The sequence below is a fragment of the Paramormyrops kingsleyae genome, chromosome 3, assembly GCF_048594095.1.
Source record: "Paramormyrops kingsleyae isolate MSU_618 chromosome 3, PKINGS_0.4, whole genome shotgun sequence".
NCBI lineage: Eukaryota > Metazoa > Chordata > Actinopteri > Osteoglossiformes > Mormyridae > Paramormyrops > Paramormyrops kingsleyae.
In genome coordinates, this window is record NC_132799.1 from 33,074,661 (window position 1) to 33,097,236 (window position 22,576).

Sequence of the window (22,576 nt, forward strand, 5' to 3'; positions counted from 1 at the left end):
GCACCGTTCGGGTCTCCGCCGTGGTTCCATGGGTGTGGAGTTTGCATGTTCTCCCCGTGTCGTTACAGAACGTGGTTACAGAAAATAGGTGAATGCATGGATAGATGGATGGATGGGCATGGTTAATTAAGAATTAAATGGGTATATCCATCCATCCATCCAACTGCTTATCTTGTTCATGGTCACAGGCTACCTTCATTTGAAATTAGTATTGTTTTCTTATAACAGATATGAGGACCAAAACTTGTCTGTGTGTTTGTTTCCTGGTGGTACCCTTCTTTCCCATAAGGACACACAGGTTATGTGTTTTGGTTATGATGAAGCAGATGGAATTTTGCTTTCTTTCTCTCTAGGTGGCAGCAGAGAACAGTGCTGACTCTGGACTCTTTAGTGAGCCACTGATTATTACAACAGAAGAAGCAGGTGAGGGTCTCTGTTCTCCTGTCCGTTCATGTCAGTGCAGTAAATAAGCATCCAAGTCACTCAGGCCTTTATGCCTCTGTCACCTCAGCCCCCCACGCTGTGACCAACCTCACGGCCTTCGCCTCGAGTCGGTCATCCATCAGGGCAACGTGGTTCCTGCCCAGGAACACCAACGGGCTGATCACCAAGTTCATCCTCGAAACCATTCATGGAGAATCTAACACAACTGTTCGGAGTCAGGAGATAAATGCAGAAGATTTCTTGGCTAATACTCTTTCTTACTGCAACGTGAGTGATAATGCCAGGAATCTTCATCTTAAAAATATATCATTTTCAAGTGCTTAATTTAGTCCCCATAGTACACAGCATCTTAGTGTTGCTTTATATCGTTACTCAGTTCTTCTAGCCTCCTTTGCACAATGCTGTATAACATTACTTAACCTGTGTAAATAGAAGCATTCTCCATTCATATGTGCATGTGTTTCTGTGTGTCCACCTGTAGGACACAGTGGACATGTTGTCTAACAGCACTGCCAGCTCCATGGACACTCGCCTGGCCTCCATCGCCAATCCGCCCGCATTTCTGACGCCTCCGTCCCCCTGGAGTGTGCCCATCAGCGTGGAGGTACACGATCTTCAGCCCTATAACAGCTACACCATCCAGGTGTCAGCAGCCACCAGCAGCGGGCGGGGTCCACCTGCCGGCCAAGCGGTCTTGACACCTGAGTCAGGTAGGCCTCCTAAGTTTACACAGGCCTGCCTTCATTTCACTGAAAGCTACACAGAACGACGGTATCAAGAGGGCTAAGGTGTCTCAGCTCATTTTTTCTGTCCGGGCTTGGTGAAAAGGACATGCTTGATCATTCATCCAAATAACAATAGCTTATCTTGAGCTGGATTATAGTTGGGCTGGAGTCTCTCCCAGTCAGCATAGGGGACAAGGCTTGGGTACACCCTGGATGGGATCGATGGTGGGTCACATATACCAAAAATCTTAAGTAAACAGCTATTTAAAAAAGTAGCCTCATGACAAAATGTGTGGAAGCTCTTCTGAATCCTTGTGTATGTTTGCTGGAGTGGGGTAATGGTCTCTGTCAAACCTGGGAAGAATCAGAGCAAAGCTGTGTGGAACCGAAGAGCAGCTTCCTGAGAAACTGAAGCAGTAGATCACCCCGTCTTTGACCCTCTTATCCATCACTCCTTACTGTTCTCATTCCTTCAGTAACGGAGGGTATGCCTCTCGCTACCAGCTCTCGGCCGGGGGTGAGGGGAAGGCTTGTCAGTGTTCTGAATACTAACTCGTAGGTCCTTCTGGATCTCAAACCACTGGGTTGTCAAAACTGATCGTGTCTTAAAGCTGAAATAAAAAAAAAAGGCCTGGATAGATTCCAGGGACTTCCGAGGCTTTGCCAAAGGCGGTGCGATCCTATGAGTGTCGCAACAGAGCCGGGCTGGACTGGATACTGACAGGGAGCTTGTTTGTAATGTTCACAAAAGTTGGATTCTTTTCAGAACGTCAGGTCATGAAAGAAGCAAAAACCGAGTCTGTGTGTGTGTTTGTGTGTGTGTGTGTCTGTGTGTGTGAGTGTGTGTGTGTCTGTGTGTGTGTGTGTCTGTGTGTGTCTGTGTCTGTGTGTGTGTGAGTGTGTGTGTCTGTGTGTGTGTGTGTGTCTGTGTGAGTGTGTGTGTGAGTGTTTACACGGCAGCTTGAGAATGGCTAATGCCAGAAGCCTGCCTTTGGAATAGCTACGGTTCCAGGACCAGAGAAAGTTTTTGAAATGTGGGGGGTGTAAACATTCCATGTCAAAGAAGAATGCCTTCTAGGAATCCAGTGTTCATTCTCCTTGCATTACTTCTTAACCAGAGGAAAGTTAGTCTGGTTTTGGTTGTGAGAAGAATCAGTGTCCAGGTCCAAGGTGTCATCTGGTGAAGCGTGGGTCAGTGCCGGAGAGCCCAATCCAGCAGCTCAGCGCGGCAGTGATGCATGTTTAAGGAGGCGGGGCTTAAGTGCAGCCCATCGCGGGGCTCCCTGGCTGTGTACCGCACCATGCTGCCGCTCAGCCTTCTCCTTAATGCTGCTGCTTTGGCCGGCCTCCTGTGGCCAGGTGAGTCAGGACTTTGACATTCCATGGCAGGTGGTCGGAAGTTCCTCCTGTGATGTGCTACGGTGTGCTACTCAGCCAGCAGGTGGCAGTATGGGCTCGGTCTGTCTAAAAACAGATACATATGGATTGGTGATGAGACAATTATAGATCATCTGTTTCATGTATGTTCCATATGGCAGATCCTGGACCAAGTGCAGAACTTTACACATTAATGACATTGATGCTTTCTTGATCGTTTCTTTAGGGTTTAATATTATCCCTGTATGTTGCTTTTGTGCTGTATTTTGGAATTTTATGAGGAATGTAGAATAATTATACATAGGGGACAGGGGGATGGGGGACAGGGGCAAGGGGGGCAAGGGGATGGGGGACAGGGGCAAGGGGGGCAGGGGGATGGGAGACAGGGGGATGGGGGACAGGGGCAAGGGGGGCAGGGGGATGGGAGACAGGGGGATGGGGGACAGGGGGATGGGGGGCAGGGGGATGGGGGACAGGGGGATGGGGGACAGGGGGGTGGGGGACAGGGGCAAGGGGGACAGGGGGATGGGGGCAAGGGGGACAGGGGGATGGGGTACAGGGGGATGGGGGACAGGGGGATGGGGGACAGGGGCAAGGGGGGCAGGGGGATGGGAGGATAGGGGCATGAGGGGACAATACGGCAAACAGCAAGGCAATAAGAGATAAGTGATAAATATGCAATAAATCGATGTATTTGCAAATAGCCAGCCTCAAACTGCCTCCTGTGGTCCCAATGCAGGTCCCGTGGACCCTCCCCAGAACCTGTCTGTGTGGGACATCACCGCCAGCTCTTTGTCCATGTCTTGGTCCCCTCCTAGCTTTGCAACAGGACGGTTCAGCTATGTCCTCGAGCTCCACGAGCGCTCAGGTGAGACAGTATTCAGGAGAATAGCTAATTACAGGTGCTCGGGATGTCCTAATGTCACTTACGGTGGGCTTCTCCATAAAACAACACCATAAAAAAAAGAAAAACACCATAAATAAGTTTATGGTTTCGTAAGGCAGAGTGTGTTGTCAATCTATATAAATGATATGCATAGTTTAAATGGGTTTTACTGTGATTCAGTTTACTGTAGTAATGTAGTTCATTTCCCAGTAGGCCTGTAAAAAGGTTAAGGTAGAACATTTTGGACCAAATGTAGTAACTTATGTCCTTCAGAGTTTCTCATTTGTGTTTAAATTTTAGGGCTTGTCTCTAGTGACAGCACGCTTGATGTGAACTTCACGTACTCGGGTCTGACCCCATACACAAACTACAGTGTGACAGTGAGGGCCCAGTCTGCGGGGGCTTTGGGACCGGTAGCAGAAGTGACTGTTTTAACTCTCGCAGACAGTGAGTATTATACATTACCCAGAGACCTGAGCATTAGACGCATAAGAACTACTGTGTTTCCCATATCTGTGTGGAGTTATATTGTACCCCAAAGTGGAGATTTCTCCAGTAGATAGTGTCTGTAGACAATTGAGCAATCAAACATGTGTCAGGTACACTTGTAGCTGCTATTGTTATTTGAGCTAAATGGTGTCACTGTGTGGACGTTTGTGTGGCTATGCAGCTCCGGGTGTCGTTGGCAATCTGACGGCCGCCGAAGTGGACTCTTCATCACTGAAGGTGTCGTGGACGAGTCCCAGCCAACCCAACGGACTCATTACCAAATACCGCCTTTTGGTTTTGGACCATAGCACAGTGGTGCAGAACATCACCCTGATTGGATGGGAGCAGGTAACTTCCTATTAGGTTTGGGAAGACCTGTAATTCCTATTCTGATGTTTATCGTTTTTTTCCCAATGTATAAAGAGCCTGCCCAAGGCAGCACAGAGCACAAGGCTGAGTTACACTCTGGATGGGATGCCAGTCAATCCCAAGACACACACATACAATTGCGAAACAAGGGCAATTCAGATACGCTAGTTACATAACCTAACTACATGTCATTGGACTACTGGAGAAAACTGGAGAACCCAGGGATAACATGCAAAGTCCACACACTCAGAGTGGGGAGGGAATTCAAACCCACAACCATGTAGGGTGTGAGGTACAACGCTGTCCACTGAGTTACCATGCTGCTCTCTTAGGGGGTTGTAATCGTCAAACTGACATAGCAACTATTCAGTAAACACTCTCCCATAAAACAGTTAGAATTTGGGGCTTTTCTTGATCACTGTTTTGTCATTGTTTCAGGGCCTGAAAGATGCGGATTTTCACAATGGTACGTTGCAGAGGCTACCCACCCCATCTTCCTTGCTCTGTTAGTGACAGCACTATTGGCCCATATGGGCCATGTTTGAATACTGTTTGCTAGTTATGGCCAAATCAAACTTTATGAACCATTTGCTATAATTTTTGACCCCACTAGATGGCGCTCTTCGTTTGCTTTAGCGCATGTTTTTTGAGCCCTTTTTGAACAAAGAGCACCACCTACCATAACTACCAGTTGACCAATCATACAATGAGCGGGTATAACTGGGATAAAATCAGGGAAGGGCCATGTGATGAGAAGGGACAAACAACATTTAGAGTATACATTTTCGCTCATTCACACAAAAATGAATTTTTCAAAAGTGTGGATGAAAGGTGAAAATGGAGACTAATGTGTTTTTAAATGAAAATGTAGAAATGCGGACATAGCCTCAGCTACCACTCCTCACATTGGCACAGAAGCTGCTAAAATTGGCACCTCTGGAACCTAGAACCCATTAACTGGACCCTGCCCACTTCTGAATTCACCATTAATGTCACCCCCATCATGGCCACTCTAGGGGGCTGTAGGGGGTTGTTTCTTGTTCTATGTATGACCACTGTGGTCACCTAGCACAAACGTCTGATTCCTTCTGTCATGACCAGTACCTTTGATGCCCTCCACTAAGAAAGCTGATGATTTCTCATCTTCCTAAGTTCCCGCTCTTCACAGCTTCACACCGTATTAGTGAGAGAAGGATGAAGGGAACAGAAAGAGTGACAGAGTGACATGTTTTTCTGTTGTGTCTGACAGTAACATGGTCAACACTGGAAATGGTGGATGTGTCGGCCAATCAGACCTCCTGCGTAGTGAGGAACCTCAGTGCCTTCACGGAGTACACCATCCGAGTGTCTGCCTTCACTGCCATCGGCGAGGGACCTTTCACTGAAATCACAGCGATAACCAGAGAGCAGGGTAATGTTTTTGAAACCTGTGATCTTTTTCAGAGAAAGTCCAAGCTTCCAACGGTCGTGGATAACCTGCTTCCTGTCGTCTTTTTGTTTAGTGCCCGGCTCTGTCATGAGCGTCTCGTACCAGAACATAAGCTCAACCTCTATCCTGGTCACATGGGCACCTCCTCTGAGCCCTAATGGCAGAATCACTTATTATGCCCTCTACTGGCTAGACGTGGGTACTAAGGAGGCCTTCCGGAGTGTCACCAATGAGACCAGCATTGTCCTTACAGGTGATTTAAGAAGTATTGCTCAGTCGACATTGTTTTTCTAGTAAGTCATGCCAAATTCTAGTGATGGCTGAAATGAAGCTTCATGAACCATTTGCTGTATTTTTTGACCCCACTAGATGGTGCTCTTGGTTTGTTTTAAGGCATGCTTTGAGCCTAATTCATATCTTCTGTATTGGAATCTGCTACTGTATTGTCCATGGGACAATATCATTTTAAATAATATTAGCAAATTTTATAGTAATAGAATATTCTTTTTATGTAGGATTAAAAAAGTATAACTTGTACAAGCTCCGAGTGGCTGCCTCCACAGCAGTAGGGGAGAGCCCTCTTTCAGAGGTGGATGATGTTTTCGCTATCACCCTTGAAGATGGTATGTGTATCACACCCCAACATAGCACTGGAGTAGGACTGTCTGTTGGTGATTACTCATCTTGAAACATTGCTTGTGCTTTCTGTGACAGTTATACTCACGAAAGGAGGGATTTGTCCAGAATCTTGTATTAATAATATAAAATGATTTCTTTAATCACTAGATCTTGACCTCTCCATGTCTTTGCCTCCCAGAACCTGATTCCCCCCCTATTCACTTGGCCGTGTCCAACCTCACTTTCTCTTCTGCCACTGTCACCTGGTCCCCCCCGGAGAAACCTAATGGGATCATCCAGTTCTACCAAATACTGTATGGGAACTCAACAATGAGCATGTCAATGAACACTTCAAAGCCGAGCGTGACGCTAGAGAATTTACGGCCGTACTCGTTCTACAATGTGTCTGTGAGAGCCTACACTAAGTACGGACATGGAAACCAAGTGTCTGCAGTCTTGGAGGTACTGAGTGGTGAACATGGTGAGTTACTTTCAGAATTACACTTTTGGTCTGTTAAGCCAAATATGTAAAGCCAGCTTCCCAATTGCATTGAATTAGAGATGTACTGTATATGTCCTATGATGACATATATGACTGTTTATGTGGTGTGTAGCAGCCAATGACTGCAAGAAAGTTGTTGTCAGTGGTTGTATTTGACTACTATATTGAGATGCCCATTCTCGTCTGTCTACTGAAAACATTTGACATCTAATTAACTAATGAATACATGTTTTATGAAGTGATCAATATAACTAGTATTTATGTTTTACTAGTTAACATTTGCAGTCATGAAGGTTGTTTGTATAGATTACTTCATATGGCTAATTTTAGCAACTTAACGTTGATAGCTAGCTACCTAACATCACTGTTAATTGTGTGTATAAAGCGAGATTAGTTTGTGTCTTGTTGACACTAATATATTTTCCTCACTGAAAACAATCCACTTAAGTCCTTTTTATAACATTAAACTGTTCACTGATGGCTGTGTAAAGACAGGTTGCTGTTTGTGGTGCTAAGGGTGTCTCATTATGTTGTTTTATGTTTACTTTGTAAAGTGGTTTCTGAAAAAAAAAATGCATTTTTCGCCCTCCTGAAGTAATGGATTTTTGGAGATACGTGTTTTTCATTTTTATGATTCTGTTACTGTTTGGCTGATAAATGCTTCATTTAACCAGAGATTATAATTTTACTCACTTTCACAGCAGTATTTCAAATCGGTCTGCTCACAAGCCCATGTTGATAACCACCATGCTATCTGTCGCCGTTCTTCTCAGTTCCTGGGAGCCCTCCTATTAACCTGAGCTGCGACAGCATAGGTCCCTCAGAGGTGTCCGTCTCGTGGCACCCACCTCTGCGGCCCAATGGCATTGTCCGCTTCTACACAGTGCAGCTCTGGAACGCCACCCACTGGCTGAATCTCAGCACGCCCAGCACCTCAGTCACCCTGCAGCACTTGCGCAAGTACGCCAACTACAGCGCAGCCGTCTACGCCAGCACGAGTCTGGGCGACGGGAACCAGAGCAGCGAGGTGCTCCGTTTCACCACTGCGGAGGATGGTAAATTGGGGGTTAGGGTGGGGGACGTAATAGCAGCAGGTGATAGCCCTGTCTCAGCCAGTGCTCTTGTGCAGGGCTGATTTTCATTACAGGGGAACGTGTAAAACACCTGCTTACCAACCTGCTTTGCTGCTGCCCATTAGTTACAGAATAATGGGCTTTTTTATCATTCTAATTACGTTTTCTCTACAAGCTTCTAGGTAACTCCCTTTACCAGGTTATTAAAAGGTTCATCTTCACAGTACGTCATAGTACTATTAGTATATAGTACTTAATAAACAGCCTGCAGAATGTGTGTTTCTTTAGATTAGGCTGTGCTGTTTAGCCATCTTTGAAGTGAGTAGAATAGACTGCAGATTTCCTGGCTGAAAATATATACAGATTGTCTTCAGGAGGAGCGAATTGTCAGCCGGACCATATGGCACCTGTGCTGGTCTCAGGACACTGTGCTGCATTGCGATTAATCAGAGACCCTGACATTTAATTGGCTGTTTTTCATGCCAGTCTCTCAGCGAAGACTTCATAGCCTATGGCTTAATGTGACATGTTCGGCTGCTTTCTCAGCAGCTGGGAATGGTGTGTCGAGAGAGAAGTGCTTTGTTTTGTTAATATCATGAATGCTATTTCCATAGAGCTTCTCAGCTAGGTTAGCAAAGCAGAGCAGTTAAAGTAGCCTGAGGTCCGGACGGCCGGAGGAAACTCGGTGTCCCAGATGGGCTCTGCGGGGTTTGATCAGACACACACTGACACTTTGGGCTGACTCATGGGACGGGCCTATAGACTGGACTCCTGCCTACACATTCATCACATCCTGCAGGACCCAGGCTCAGGGAACGGGTTCCAATCTTTAGCTGATTTTGGCCTACAGCCTGTCCCTGTGGTGCACCTGCTACCACAGACCCTCTGCCCGTAAATGAACCTCTGTCACACACTGCCCCTGCCTGTACTGGGGTGACTCCCTGTCATTAAAGTGGCTAAATGTCCATTGAATTAAGGGGGCTGTTACTTAATGACACTGAAGAGGAAGATCTACAGTTGTATTTAAGGTGTAAATCCTCAACTGCATTAAAGAGGTCAGTCTTCTGGTCGTATTTAAGGTGTTAGTCCTCCACTGCATTAAAGAGGTCAGTCTTCTGGTCGTATTTAAGGTGTAAATCCTCCACTGCATTAAAGAGGTCAGTCTTCTGGTCGTATTTAAGGTGTTAGTCCTCCACTGCATTAAAGAGGTCAGTCTTCTGGTCGTATTTAAGGTGTTAGTCCTCCACTGCATCAAAGAGGTCAGTCTTCTGGTCGTATTTAAGGTGTTAGTCCTCCGCTGCATCAAAGAGGTCAGTCTTCTGGTCGTATTTAAGGTGTTAGTCCTCCGCTGCATCAAAGAGGTCAGTCTTCTGGTCGTATTTAAGGTGTAAATCCTCCACTGCATTAAAGAGGTCAGTCTTCTGGTCGTATTTAAGGTGTTAGTCCTCCGCTGCATCAAAGAGGTCAGTCTTCTGGTCGTATTTAAGGTGTTAGTCCTCCACTGCATTAAAGAGGTCAGTCTTCTGGTCGTATTTAAGGTGTTAGTCCTCCGCTGCATCAAAGAGGTCAGTCTTCTGGTCGTATTTAAGGTGTAAATTCTCCACTGCATTAAAGAGGTCAGTCTTCTGGTCGTATTTAAGGTGTTAGTCCTCCGCTGCATCAAAGAGGTCAGTCTTCTGGTCGTATTTAAGGTGTTAGTCCTCTGCTGCATCAAAGAGGTCAGTCTTCTGGTGGCATTTAAGGCATTACAATTAGTTGGGGGGGATCCAGTGACGCTGATTGTTAACACAGATGTTTGACGCATGAATGGTTTCCTCGTCAGGTGACACCGTGCCTTTTCACGGGGGATGTACACAGGCGTGTTTACTGTGTCAGCTGACTTAGAGCGATGTGTTCTGGCTGGCTCAAATCACCCGTGAGAATCACAGGTGTATCCCCGATAATGGGGCCGTGGAATTAACTGTTCAACAGAACAGATTCATTAAGAGCCTGTGTGAAAAGAGATACCTCTTCTAAAGCCTAGTACTTTTACATTATTTAGCAGATGCTTTGATCCAAAGCAATGTACATTTTTCTTTATTGAAAAGGCTCTCTGGAGCAAATGGAGGTTAAGGACCTTGCTCAAGGGCTCGCCAGTAAAATCACTCTGTCACCTGGGATTTGAACTAACGACCTTCGAATCACAGACGCAGCATTCTAACTGAGCTCCACATCAGCCCTAGGAAAGAAGAATAAAAAAACCTTTGAGAAGATACAGTGGATCTCTTATTTATTCTAACCATTTACTCAAACACTCTGACTCCTTTATTGCTCAAAAAAAAAAATGTGATTTTTGCGAGCAGCCTCCACCCCCCCGCTGTGCCCCTACTCCCTCTCTCTTCCTCCACACAGCAAACATATTTCCCGAGCCGCCTTTACCCTACACTGCTGCAAAAGCTTCCATAATTATTATTTTATCAGATTTTATAATATATTTATTGTATTGAATTTTTACCTTAGTAAAATGTTTATTAGGAACATTTTTATTATACATAACAAAGTGTATTTATGCCCTTTAGGTCTGCTGTGATGTGTTCTGCTATATGCTTTCTTTGGAATAGAAGTATTTATTCTGTCATTAAAGATTATAATACGTCACATGAAGATTTTTACTAAGTTCTTCCTGGAGGCTTGTGACTTTCGCCCTCACGGTCGTCTCCGTTCTGCTCCTTCGTGCAGTCCCAGATGGGCCTGTGCTGAACCTGACGGTCTTCTCCGTCACCCCCACCTCCGCCATCGTGGAGTGGGACCCCCCCCTCGAACCCAATGGCATGGTGTTCTACATCCTGAGCCTGCAGCTAGCGCACGGGAATGGCAGCGCGATCAACAGGACCACCAGTGACACGGTCGTGCTCTTCACTGGGCTGCGCAAATACGCAGACTACCTGCTGAGGGTGACCGCCACCACGTCCGCGGGCCAATCGGAACGCAGCACCGCGGTCCTGCACCTGACCACGGGCGATGACTGTGAGTTGAATTGTTTCCTGCTTAGCACTTCCTGCCCTCCATGTAACAGCTGGTCAGAGCTGGTTTTGGCAAAGAGCCCCTTTGTGACTGTTTGAGCATTTTAGAGTTGAGGAAGACTGCATTAATTTAAATATATACAAACCTTGTAACTTTAGGTTTGCATAGGTGAAGAGTGCTTTGAGACTTTTGCTTTTCTCATTGGGGTCCTCAGTTTGTCTGGATTCGCTCCCGTCATTGAAAGATCCTCCGTATTGAACTATACGTGTGATAGTGGTGTGCGATACTACAATATTTGGTATCGATCCGATACCAAGTAATTACAGGGCAAGTATCGCCGATACGATACCGATATCGATACTTTTTAGTAATTAAGGTGGATGCATCATCAAATTGCTAAAGCTGAATTCATTTTTATTACCTTTAAGTGTTTTTGTGATTTTTAAAAAATTGATTAGTTAAAACCCAGGACAGAATTTGGGCAAAGTTTATAAGTAAATAAATACTGTAGTGCGGAGGTTCCGGCAGGCAGCGGCATGTTGGACTGATGCCAGCTTCTAAATAGTTCTCAGTAATCGCTTGTGTGATAATAAATGTGCTGTGTGATGTATAGTGGTTAATGTTCATTCTTGTACGTAGTGTGTGTGTATGTGTGCGTGTGTGTATGTGTGTGTGTGTGTGCGTGTGTGTGTGTGTATGTGTGCGTGTGTGTATGTGTGCGTGTGTGTGTATGTGTGCGTGTGCGTGCACCCACCGTGTGTATGAGGAGTAAACGGGGCGACGAGCACGGTGGGCAGTGCCAGTGTGTGGGTTGTAGTAGTCCGGGTGTAATAAATGCCATCTAATGATTAAACCCCAAACTATCCCTGCTGTTTCATTATTGTGAGCATGGTTCAGCAGCCCACTATTACAATACTTTGTTATAAATATTATACTGTGTGTGTGTGTGTGTGTGTGTGTGTGTGTGTGTGTGTGTGTGTGTGTGTGCGCGCAAGTGAGCCTGTTTGCTTGCCTGGCGCCGCTGAGTCACGTGACGGCCAGGAGCGGCAATTGAGAGCAGCAACGCTTACACACAGCCGCAGTGCATTAAGGAGAAAAACTGAAGTATCGATCTCATTAAACTGGTATTGATCAATATCAATACCAACATTATTATCGATATTATCGATACTTGGATCGATCCGCCCACCACTAACGTGTGATCAGGGTCACATAAAGGCATGGCTGGGGCCCTGAAAAATTAGCCCAGATGCTCACGGTCGCCCCCTAGTGTCTGGGCCCCTGAAATTCTTCCACTTTCCCCCCTTATAGGTGGGCCCCGGCACAGGGGCGTTGGAGGGGCATGAATACCCTGACACATTCAGGGGGCCCAGCACTTTACAGGGGCCCTTGAATATGTAAAATTATTAAATTTATATGATACGGGGGGGTGGGGGACCCCAAGGTGACATTTTGTGAGGGTTGAGACTGGGAAGACTAATCAGTCTTTTGTCCTTTGTCCTCTCCGGTCTCCCCCAGTGCCCGGATCGCCCCCGGTGATTAACCATGACTGGAGCATCACCTCCTGCTCGATTCACCTGTCCTGGCTCCCCCCTGTGGAGCCCAACGGCCTGATCACAGAGTACATCGTGGAGCTTCAGGGCCCAGACGGCACCAACCGGACCATCAGCCACAACAGGAGCCTCACCTTCGGCAGCCTGCGGCCGTTTACCTCCTACAACGTGTTGGTCGCGGCGGTGAACCGACGGGGCGTGGGGCCGTACCTCGAGCTCCTGCTCCACACAGACGAGGCAGGTCAGTACCACCCGGCATCGGCGATCTCACGTCAGCCAGGGCCGAACGTTACAGCTGTCATGCAAGGAAGTCATTTAAAAACAGACAGTGACACAAAACTAAGACTACATACATCACGTGTGTTTCCCTTCTTAATTTATAATTGCATTTTCGTATCTATTTATTCGGTTTTGTACAACTTTATTTGCACTGTGCCTTCACGTGTTGTCTTTCATTGTGCACGTTTGTTTTTATGCAGTAGTGATGGCTAGTGATGGCAAAAATTATGCTTCATGAACCATTTGCGGTATTTTCTGACCCCACTAGATGGTGCTCTCTGTCCAAAAAAGAGCTCAAAACAAACCAAGGGCACCATCTAGGGGGCTCAAAAAATACAGCAAATAGTCCATGAGGCATCATTTTGGCTATAACTGTTGTGTGGTTATCTGTACGTTTTATGTTACTTTGCTGCCGTCTATCACAGTCATTAGACCTGTACTCTGCACTGTTCAGCTTCATCACACACGTTTATAATGAGGTCAGTTCAGTTCAGCCTGTAGTCCTATGACCAGAGTTTGGCTGAACCCCTTCACGACAGCTGAACTGGCTGATGTCCTGGTTCTGCTCCTATAGCCCCAGCCTCCCCACCCTGGGACCTGCACGTGCTGAACCACACGGCTGACTCCGTGTGGCTGTCCTGGAGGCCCAGCCCGGAGCCCAATGGGGTGGTGCTCTTCTACAGCTTCTGGGTCCAGGAGCTCCCCAGCCAAACCCTGATGTACCAGGTGCTGCAAGTGTGAGGTGGTTGGGTCTTTCCTGGGTCTTTAGCGTGACACCTTTTATGCAGACATTTTATGGGGAATCAGGTAGTTTGCAAGTCTTGTTGCATGGGTTTCCTACGGTTACTTTTCATGGTCTTACAGGCATCCTATCCAAGGTGTCCCCGGCCGTATGCTCTGTGCTTCCCAGGATAGGCTACAGGCTAACTACCACTAGATAATTGGTTAGAAGATGGATTAATGGATGGATGGATTCTGAGTATTCAGTCTTTCTTTTCCCAGAATTCCTCTGGGCCCATCACTGAAGCCCAGCTCACAGGGCTGAGGCCACACCGCTCGTACCAAATCAGCGTCAGTGCCTTCACCCGTGCTGGGAATGGAGACCAGTACAGCAATCCTGTCACATTTACGACAAATCAAACAGGTGAACCCTCGTTTTACCTCATTGGATGTCTGATTCGGTCTTCAGTTATAGTAGATCACTCTTCTTCCTCCAGCTTCAGACGTGGTTGGGAATCTCTCCTGTATTGGGGTTACCTGGGACTCAGTACACCTGGAGTGGGAGCCCCCGGACCAGCCCAATGGCGCAATCTCACACTACTTGGTCCAGTTCAGTGGCCAGGAGCTGGAGCTGAATCTCCCTGGGCACCAGCGCACCATTGGTGGTCTACAGCCTGACACAAACTACACCTTTCATGTAAGGGCGGTGAATTCAGCTGGACCAGGGGTAGACGTGTCCTGCAATGTCAGCACACAGCCTGAGTCAGGTACTGCCGCCATGTCTGTGATTCACACATACTGTCACCGCGTCTGTGATTCACACGTACCACCGCCATGTCTGTGATTCAGACATACTGTCACTGCGTCTGTGATTCACACGTACCGCCGCCATGTCTGTGATTCACACATACTGTCATCGCATCTGTGATTCACACGTACCGCCGCCATGTCTGTGATTCACACATACTGTCACCACATCTGTGATTCACGTACCGCCACCATGTCTGTGATTCACGTACCGCCACCATGTCTGTGATTCACACGTACTTACACATACTGCCCCTGTGTCCTTGATTCACACGTACTGTTAGCAAACAGCTGGAATGAGGTGTTGTCCCCCTAAATGATGCATTCCGAGCAGAGAGCTGTTCGTATCTGTGATTTCTGAGGGTCAGCAGGGTCATCACAGTCCTGAAAAGAATGCAGGAGACATTCCTTTGCTAATATTGCTCTGCTAATATCTTCCCACGATTCCCGTTTCTGCTTCTTCTCGGAGCAGAGGCTCTGTTGATTATCTGCTTCACCGATTCCACCCGAATGCCCCCCCCCCCCCCGATGTTCTGGTTGGAAATACGTGGGAAAAGGCGGTGACCCAATGAAGCTGGCGTGTTAGTCACACCACTCCGGGTGGAGCTGAGTCACAGCCTCTTTGTGTATCCCAGACCTTTGTGACGAGGAGTTCGTCTCACTCTTCATATGCACTGGCTACATTTTTCGCATCTTCCCTCTACTTGAGCGCTTGACCATACAGAATTCAGGGAGATCAGGAGGAATCAGGCAAAACAGTGTATTTTCACAAGGCCCCAAGCTCTGGTCACCTGACCCAGAGTGTTGCTTTATTCAGTGGCACTTTGTGACCCTGGGTGTCCTCTCTGTGCCCCTGGTCACGGGCTTCACACTGATTTACTACCTAACACCACATGGACACTCCCCCCATTGTAAAGTTTGATTGTAATGCTAAACATAGATGGATGTTTGCGGGGGAATTTCTTCACAGTAAAAGTACATATGATGTTCACATCGATACGTTCATTCTTTAAGTGATATTTTACAGTATTTATAAAAGACTGTAAACCATAATGGACTGTCCTCTGCTTATTGACTGCTCTACAATTAGTACCTGATGAACAGACAGTTCTGTTCATGCCCTCTTATCTTGCTCTGGTAGGGCAGTTAAAATCCATCTTCCCATTTTGTAAAGATGAAGGATAAAAACTACAGGTGGACGGAGGGGGGGTGGGGGGCATTGCCCACCCAAACAGATTGTCTGTCCATACAAACTGAATTATCTGCCCAGCCAACGAAAACAGACCAAATTTACCCAATCAATAGTAATTTAACTAAATCCTAAATTATTCCCCCCACAATTCAAACACTGGTGCCCCACCCAAAGATAGCACCCTGGAAATGCCACTGGTTGGCTGTTAATGAAGTTCTCCTCTCTCTGACCATCTTCAGTCCCGGGGCCTCCTAGCGATGTGAAAGTGATTGAGATCCAGTCCACCAGCGCCACCCTGAGCTGGGCCCCCCCTGGGCTGCTCCCGGGACGCCTGCGGGAGTACCGGCTGCTGCTGGAGCTGCTGGCGCTCTCCTGCCTCGCGGGGGACCCCGCCGGCTGCGTGGAAGCCGAGAAGGTGTTGCACGTGAACGCCACAGGGGGCGACCAACAGACCGTCCTGTATCCGCTGGCCAAGTATCGGCTCTACCGCTTCAGCGTGTCTGCCTGTACCGGAGCGGGGTACGGGGATGCCTCCCAGTGGAGCTACCTGCACACGGCCCCCGGTGGTGAGTGGGAATTCACAGTCACCCATCTTTCTGCAACCGTTACTAAATTGTTCTTTATATCTTCTGTTGCACTCAAATAGCAGCAGGTTGCTAGATTAAAGGATTTAATCTGTGTCAGTATGAGACCAAACTTTAGCGGGCAGTGTGCGGCCTTGTGAGTTAGGATACTGTGCCTATGATCGGAAGGTCGTTGGTTCACATCCCAGGGTTGGTCAAGTTATTTCACCGTTGGGCCCTTGAGCAAAATCCTTAGTCCCCATTCGCTCCAGGGACTGGCTGGCCCTGCATCCACAGTGGTACGTCACTTTAGTGAAAAGCATCAGCTAAATAAATAAAAACATGTAAATTAACACTGATGACACAGCTGTGGTGCTTTATGGGGGCGAGAACCTACACCAGCATAATGTGTGTGATCAGGGTACACAGCCACACCCTCGTGGTACATGGGCTGTTCATTAGAGTGTCATTGCCTTCCGGCTCGGTCAAGGGGCTGCGGTTTTCTGACATGCATAATTAAATCAGTGAACGGCCGGAGAAACGGCCTGAGCTCTCACCGAGGAGGTTATCAGCGGGGGGGGGGGGGGGGGGGGCTGGTGGCGGCAGGCGTGACGGGGCCCTTAATGGAGCCGGTCCCCGAGAGGCAGCTGTGGAGGTGTGAGAGCGTATGCTCTGAGTGTGTGAAAGTGACCCGAGCCGGGGGAGCTTGGTGAGGGGGGGGGGGGTCCACCACCTCCTGGCCTCTCTGGGGACCCATGGGGCTCACATCCCTGAGCAGAGTGATAGGGGAATGGTAAGGGGGGGCTGATGCCTGTTAGTTACACATTACACATCGGCGGGGAGGCGGGGGGTGGGGGAGACAGTTTAACCGGCGAGGGTCACTGGGCGTTTCTCTACTGCAAACTGCCTGGATTTCCCAGTCTCCTACTTACATGCCACCTTCTTCCTGTACCTCCTGATTTTTTGACATTTCTGTCCAAATGAGGTGGTCATTTGTTAATGTAGGTATAATGTTGATGGTCCCTCATTTTGTTGGTGTCTACAAGTGGGCTGTTTATATGTGTGTGATTGTTATGTGTGAGTCTAACAATATATGGATGGATGGATGGATGGATGATGATGCGTAGATGGAGGGGTTCACAAGAATGACAGTAAAAACATCTTTTGAACATTATGCTAATGCAGTATCTCTATAATATCTATAATAAAGTTTATGCACTACTGCTCCTTGCGCATATGTAGATTGTATACTGTTGTACATTTATGTACAGTTTGTACTGCACTGCTGAGAGAAAACCCATGACCCAAGACATTCACTTACTAGTTCACTCATTCTAGTGATGTGTCAATAAAAGGGATTTGATTTGATTTGATTTGATCCGGCAGTGACTGCATGGTGTGGACTTCTGGTCTTCCCCCTAGATCCCGAGGCCCCTCCCTATGCAGTCTCGGCTCTCGCTTCCCCCAGCAGCGTGAGAATCCAATGGAAAGCCCCTTTGGTGCAGACGGGACCTACCTCCTACCTTGTTGACATCGTCATGGTGAGCACCTTCTTGACTGCTTCTTTGCGGCCCACATATCAGCACCAAGACGCCGCCACTCCGGTCCCCTGTACAGGATTCTTGGCAGTGTTAAACCAACCCTCAGAGTGATCATTTTGTACTAATGGAGTTTATATAACCTTACATTCGTCCATCTGTCTCTCCATTTTCTGTGACCGCTTGTTCTATTCAGGATTAATGAATTGACTGTGACTGGCCAGGATTATTGAATTGTTTCTGATTGGCCTGGATTATTGAATTGTCTCTTATATACACAGTTTTTTTCTGCTGTGTGGCCCAGTGACTGTCCCCCTGATGTGTTTTTCTAAACACCCCTGCGCTCTCCTTTGAATGTCCCCCCCCCGGACTTTGGACACTGCCCTACAGCGGCAGGAAGCGGTTATCTTGAGGCTCAACTTCCTGCAAGATCTGAGAAAAAAACTCCTCTCTCTGCTCCTTTCCAGACCCCCATTCCTCACTACTGTACGAGGTTTCAGTGGTACAGAGAGGAATGTCACCTCTCTTGGGTGATTTCCATTAGAGGAAGTGGGAGACATGGCTTTGAGTGTCCTGTTCAGGGCTCAGCGAAAGACTCATTTCCCAGACATCATTATGCGTAGCATCCCCTGCCCTACGCAGTCTTTCCACCTGTCCCTACATCTGGGCCCAATGTACCCTCTAGGAAATCTACTGTGTGAGCTGCCCAATAAAGACTAATACGTTTTAAGGGGGTGGAGATGACATACTGACTCAGTATCCTGTATTCAGCTGGTGGTATCTTTCTGGGGACTCGCCTCTCGCGGTGTCCTTCAGCTTCCTGCCGATGAGCTGTGTATGTGTACATGAATGTTAATCAGGCCCTGCTCTACTCGGTAACATACAATGAAGCAATGATTACATCTGATTACATCATTCAAGCAGATAAAGTCCTCACGCTGGTCCTGTTTTTTAAACAGTTGACTGTAGCTTTGTTGACATGTCTGGCGTGTAGTTAAACACGTGATCTAGGTGACTGATGTCCACACTTCCTCATCTGTCTTCTGCAGGTGGACGGGCCACATTTAAACCTAACCCTTGTGAGATGGTATGAAGAAACAAACGAGGTGGAGGTGACAGACCTCGCACCCTTTACCTGGTACTGTGTGACAGTGACGGCGTTCACGGGAGACTTAACTGAGGCCAGGTTGACTGGAAAAACCAGCGATCCGGTTTACGTCAGGACGCCGGAAATTGGTAAGCACCGAACGGGGATAAAATCAACAAAAGGATATTTTTCAATGCAAAAAATATCTGTAATGGAAAAAAAAAAATCAGGGTTTTTTTTAGGTGGAAACTAAGCAGTGGCAGTCTGTAGGATGTCTGCAACATGAAACGCCGCCTTCCTACATAGTCTATGAATATTTCAACAGAGCCCAAAGACCCCCCGAAGAACCTAACCCTGCACATAATCCCAGATGATGTGACAAGGGTGCTTGTGACGTTCTTCCCACCTGAGGAACCCAACGGTGACATCTGTGCCTACAGAGCCATAGTCTACAAGGAGGACCAGCTAGACTTTGAGATCCCCAGCCTGCGGGTCATCGAGGGAAAAAACCAAACTATCACCGCCATCGTCGAAGGCCTTAAGGGTGGACAACGTTACAGCATGAGGGTTTGTTTACCCAGAATGCACAGCATTGTGTTTTAACAGGACCTCCAGACTTACACCATGTGCAGAATGGCTATGCTATGTTGTGTCTATGACAGCCTTATTTTCATTCCTTACGCTTGTGCACAACAGTGCATGAATCTTCAGCTTAATGACCATGTAATTAGAGCTTATTAATGTGAGATTTCTTGGATTCCCAGATATCTGCTGTCAACGGAGCAGGTTCAGGGCCCAGTTCAGAGGTTGCATTCTCAACGAGCATTATTGGTAGGTTCTTACGTGTTTTTTTTTTCTGTGTGCAAATGACTGGGCCAAGTACGTGATATGTTTTAGATGGGAAGTATATGGTAATGTAAATAAAGCAGTACGTGAAAGGTGATAAAAGGGTCTTCCAGACCCGTGAGTAAACAGCGATTTTTGTCATCCAGCTCCGCCAAAACCCAGCAAAAGACCGGAGCCCATTTTCGATACACCTGGGGTCGTAAGATTGAGTTCACAGACCATCACTGTCCCGATGCCTGCATGCTTTTTCACTGATGATCATGGGCCCATAGTCAAAGTGCAGATCATTGTTGCAGAAACAGGAGGTAAGACTGAAACCAAATTAACGTATAGTGTTCAGCTCTGGTCTACGGCCTCATTCTATTTAAAATATGCAAGGTGTTGCTTTCCTTTATTCATGTTTTTTTAATGCAGAAAAATAAAATTTGTAACCAAATTGAAGAGCAAATTTCCAAAACTCACTCAGTCCATGGCATACATTTTAGAGAGAATTTCTTAAAAAAAATGTACACATTTCTGGGAAATGTGATTCAAAAGTTCTTCATTGGATTACATGAGAACTGAGTGAGTTTTGGTTTCCGATACTGTAACATATGATGAGGAAGCCTAGCTTTAGTTCATTGGTGGTCTCATCTCGAAAATAACAAAAAACGGACTGAGTGAGCTTGAGCAATCTGTACTTCAGCTGTGAGTGTTGGCAGCAGAGTGAAGCAGCTTCCTCACCATGGCTCTGCGTCTGAACAGTTAGCGTGACTCCATATGTGGCAGAGGTTTCCATCCAGTTTCCCTCTGCAGCCAAAAGACATACAGTGGGATGAATTTGCATTTATAAATTGCCTGTATTATGTAACGGTGCTTTTCCACTGGCAAATAGGAACCAGGCCCTACCTGAGCCATACCGCAAAGAGACACTAGTTCTAGATTGTTTCGATTTTCCTCTGCAGAAGGGTCAGCTCGGTAAAGGTGTTGCTGGGTTTGAAGAGCAACAAGCAACAGTGTCGTAAAACTGATGGGATGCTTATTTACACATCATTTGATTTACTGTGTGCTTGTTTTTGTTCGCACATCTGTGAGATTTGCCGTGAATTTGCCCATGCATGAATTTGCATTACGAGTCCATTCCGCTTAGCCATTCGCTAGTAATTTTTTAAGTAGGAGGTTGGAAATTTGCATATTTCGAGTCACTGAGAATGCATTAATACATACTGTAGCAATACTCCTAACAATGAATAAAATGTAGAATATGCTTTTTGCTCCTTCAGATGATCCATGCATATTGATGCAGATCACGGGTGTCTCCATGCATTTTGACAAATCAGATGGTTGTAACGCCATACTTTCGGCCCTGCTAGTAAGCAGGGCCTTCCATCATGGGTATGAGTTGAGTGTGGCTTGCATAATTTACAATCATTTACATCATTTTAATAATTTAGAAAATCTCTTCGCAGTTCGACTCGGGCACAGCTTGGCTCTTGGTGCCAATGGAAAAGCTCCATAAGCCTTGACCTTAAGAGCCTTGTGCCCGAAGCTGCCTGGGATGGATTCCACAACCCTATACTGGATAGATGATGGATTAAGGATCGTTAGTTAGACTTAGGCAATCGAGTTTATTGGCCATATTTGAACTTTCTAAGGTGCTTGGTCTGCATGCTTGCTGATCAATGAAGGTGAGGTAGGGGTGCAGTGTAAGTGTCTCTCCTTCTGATTTAATTTCTTAATTGCACAGTTATGGATAGCCCCAACGTGACAAACTGGAAGAGTGCCTACAGCTCAAAGCCAGCGCCGTACGCCACTGATGATGGCTTCTCGAACCCAGAATGTTCAGAGAGTATGAGGGCAATCAACGTCGCTGAAAACACGTACAGCATTGGGAGCGACACCGGTTGCCTATTGCCAGAAAACGAAAATGCATTCTGTAACGGACCCCTGAAGCCAAAAACTCGTTATGTGTGAGTATTGCGACGTGCCATGGGTACGTTGTTACACAGGAGTTTCATTCATTGTTTGTAGCTATTTGTTCTCCTGCTTACTTATTTGTTGTTGATTTTCAGGTTTAAATTTCGAGCAACAAATATTAGGGGGCAGTATACAGATACTGAGTATTCTGATGTCATCAAAACTGCAGGTAAAGTTTGTCTGAAATGAACTGACGGAGGCTACAAACTATGCATATTACATTTTGGGTTTGGTTAGTTTATTGAATTTTTTATTTGAATGCTGTACTTTTTTGGTTCAGCGACTTTGTTTGATTGCCTAGCTAATTGACATTCTGAAGGGTGGACCTGCCCATTCACGCAGCATTTCAGCTATGCTCCGCTTTAGATGGCTTTCATTTTTCCTTTAGATGTTTCCGTGGTGAATCGGGACAAGCAGATTATAATGGGGGTGCTCCTTTCATTCTTCCTCCTGGCCATTCTCATTATAGTGATCTGCATGTCTGTACGGTAAGTCAGCTGCATGAATTCCTGTGGCAGTCAGGTCACACAGGTCCCCAGATTACCCAGGTGGTTTGGATGACACTCCTTCTGCTGTTCCCCAGCAATCAGCTCATAACCAGGGGTGTACACATGGGCGGGACTACAGGGACATTGGTATCAGCTGAAAGCTGATTGGCTCCAGAATACCTTCTCACATGCCAGTCACCAATTCAAAATATATCATTGGCTAATGATAAGGTTGACCCCTCTGTATGAATTATGGCCCTTTTTACTGCCCCTGCTCACAAAACCATGTGTAACTTCTCCCTCGAACCCCAGGATCTGCCACAAGCAGAGGGAGGGAGGGACATACTCCCCACGGCAAGCAGAGATCATCGACACAAAGTTCAAGCTGGACCATGTGATATCGGCCGCAGACCTGGAACAGAAGGAGGACAAGCTGAGCCAGTGAGTATCTGGGGTCCCAGATCCAGGGCCTGGTTCCTTTCATGGGGCACTGCTTCCACAGAGCTTCTAATGCACTGATTGGAGATGGCAACAGAGTTACAGTGTTTATGGATACATGTAACTCCATGCTACAGAGTTACAGTGATTATAGATATATGTAACTCCATGCTACAGAGATACAGTGTTTATAG

The 22,576-nt window shown here is 46.8% G+C and overlaps 1 protein-coding gene across 4 annotated transcripts in view; it reads left to right on the plus strand.

Moving 5' to 3' along the window:
* LOC111843417 (phosphatidylinositol phosphatase PTPRQ-like) overlaps nt 1–22,576 on the plus strand; it is a 46,822-nt gene that overhangs the window by 13,230 nt on the left and 11,016 nt on the right. For all 4 annotated transcript variants that reach the window (XM_023811012.2, XM_023811011.2, XM_023811013.2 and 1 more), the window contains exons 22-48: nt 354–423; nt 512–711; nt 926–1,154; nt 3,286–3,414; nt 3,733–3,879; nt 4,103–4,269; nt 4,729–4,756; nt 5,540–5,701; nt 5,793–5,972; nt 6,235–6,342; nt 6,537–6,818; nt 7,613–7,894; nt 10,631–10,918; nt 12,434–12,709; nt 13,322–13,473; nt 13,750–13,891; nt 13,965–14,234; nt 15,706–16,032; nt 17,452–17,570; nt 18,617–18,803; nt 18,980–19,221; nt 19,419–19,485; nt 19,647–19,805; nt 21,227–21,449; nt 21,552–21,625; nt 21,845–21,944; nt 22,257–22,385. In XM_023811012.2, the coding sequence (XP_023666780.2) occupies nt 354–423; nt 512–711; nt 926–1,154; nt 3,286–3,414; nt 3,733–3,879; nt 4,103–4,269; nt 4,729–4,756; nt 5,540–5,701; nt 5,793–5,972; nt 6,235–6,342; nt 6,537–6,818; nt 7,613–7,894; nt 10,631–10,918; nt 12,434–12,709; nt 13,322–13,473; nt 13,750–13,891; nt 13,965–14,234; nt 15,706–16,032; nt 17,452–17,570; nt 18,617–18,803; nt 18,980–19,221; nt 19,419–19,485; nt 19,647–19,805; nt 21,227–21,449; nt 21,552–21,625; nt 21,845–21,944; nt 22,257–22,385 (4,739 nt within the window). The remainder of the gene's footprint in view (nt 1–353; nt 424–511; nt 712–925; nt 1,155–3,285; nt 3,415–3,732; nt 3,880–4,102; nt 4,270–4,728; nt 4,757–5,539; nt 5,702–5,792; nt 5,973–6,234; nt 6,343–6,536; nt 6,819–7,612; nt 7,895–10,630; nt 10,919–12,433; nt 12,710–13,321; nt 13,474–13,749; nt 13,892–13,964; nt 14,235–15,705; nt 16,033–17,451; nt 17,571–18,616; nt 18,804–18,979; nt 19,222–19,418; nt 19,486–19,646; nt 19,806–21,226; nt 21,450–21,551; nt 21,626–21,844; nt 21,945–22,256; nt 22,386–22,576) is intronic.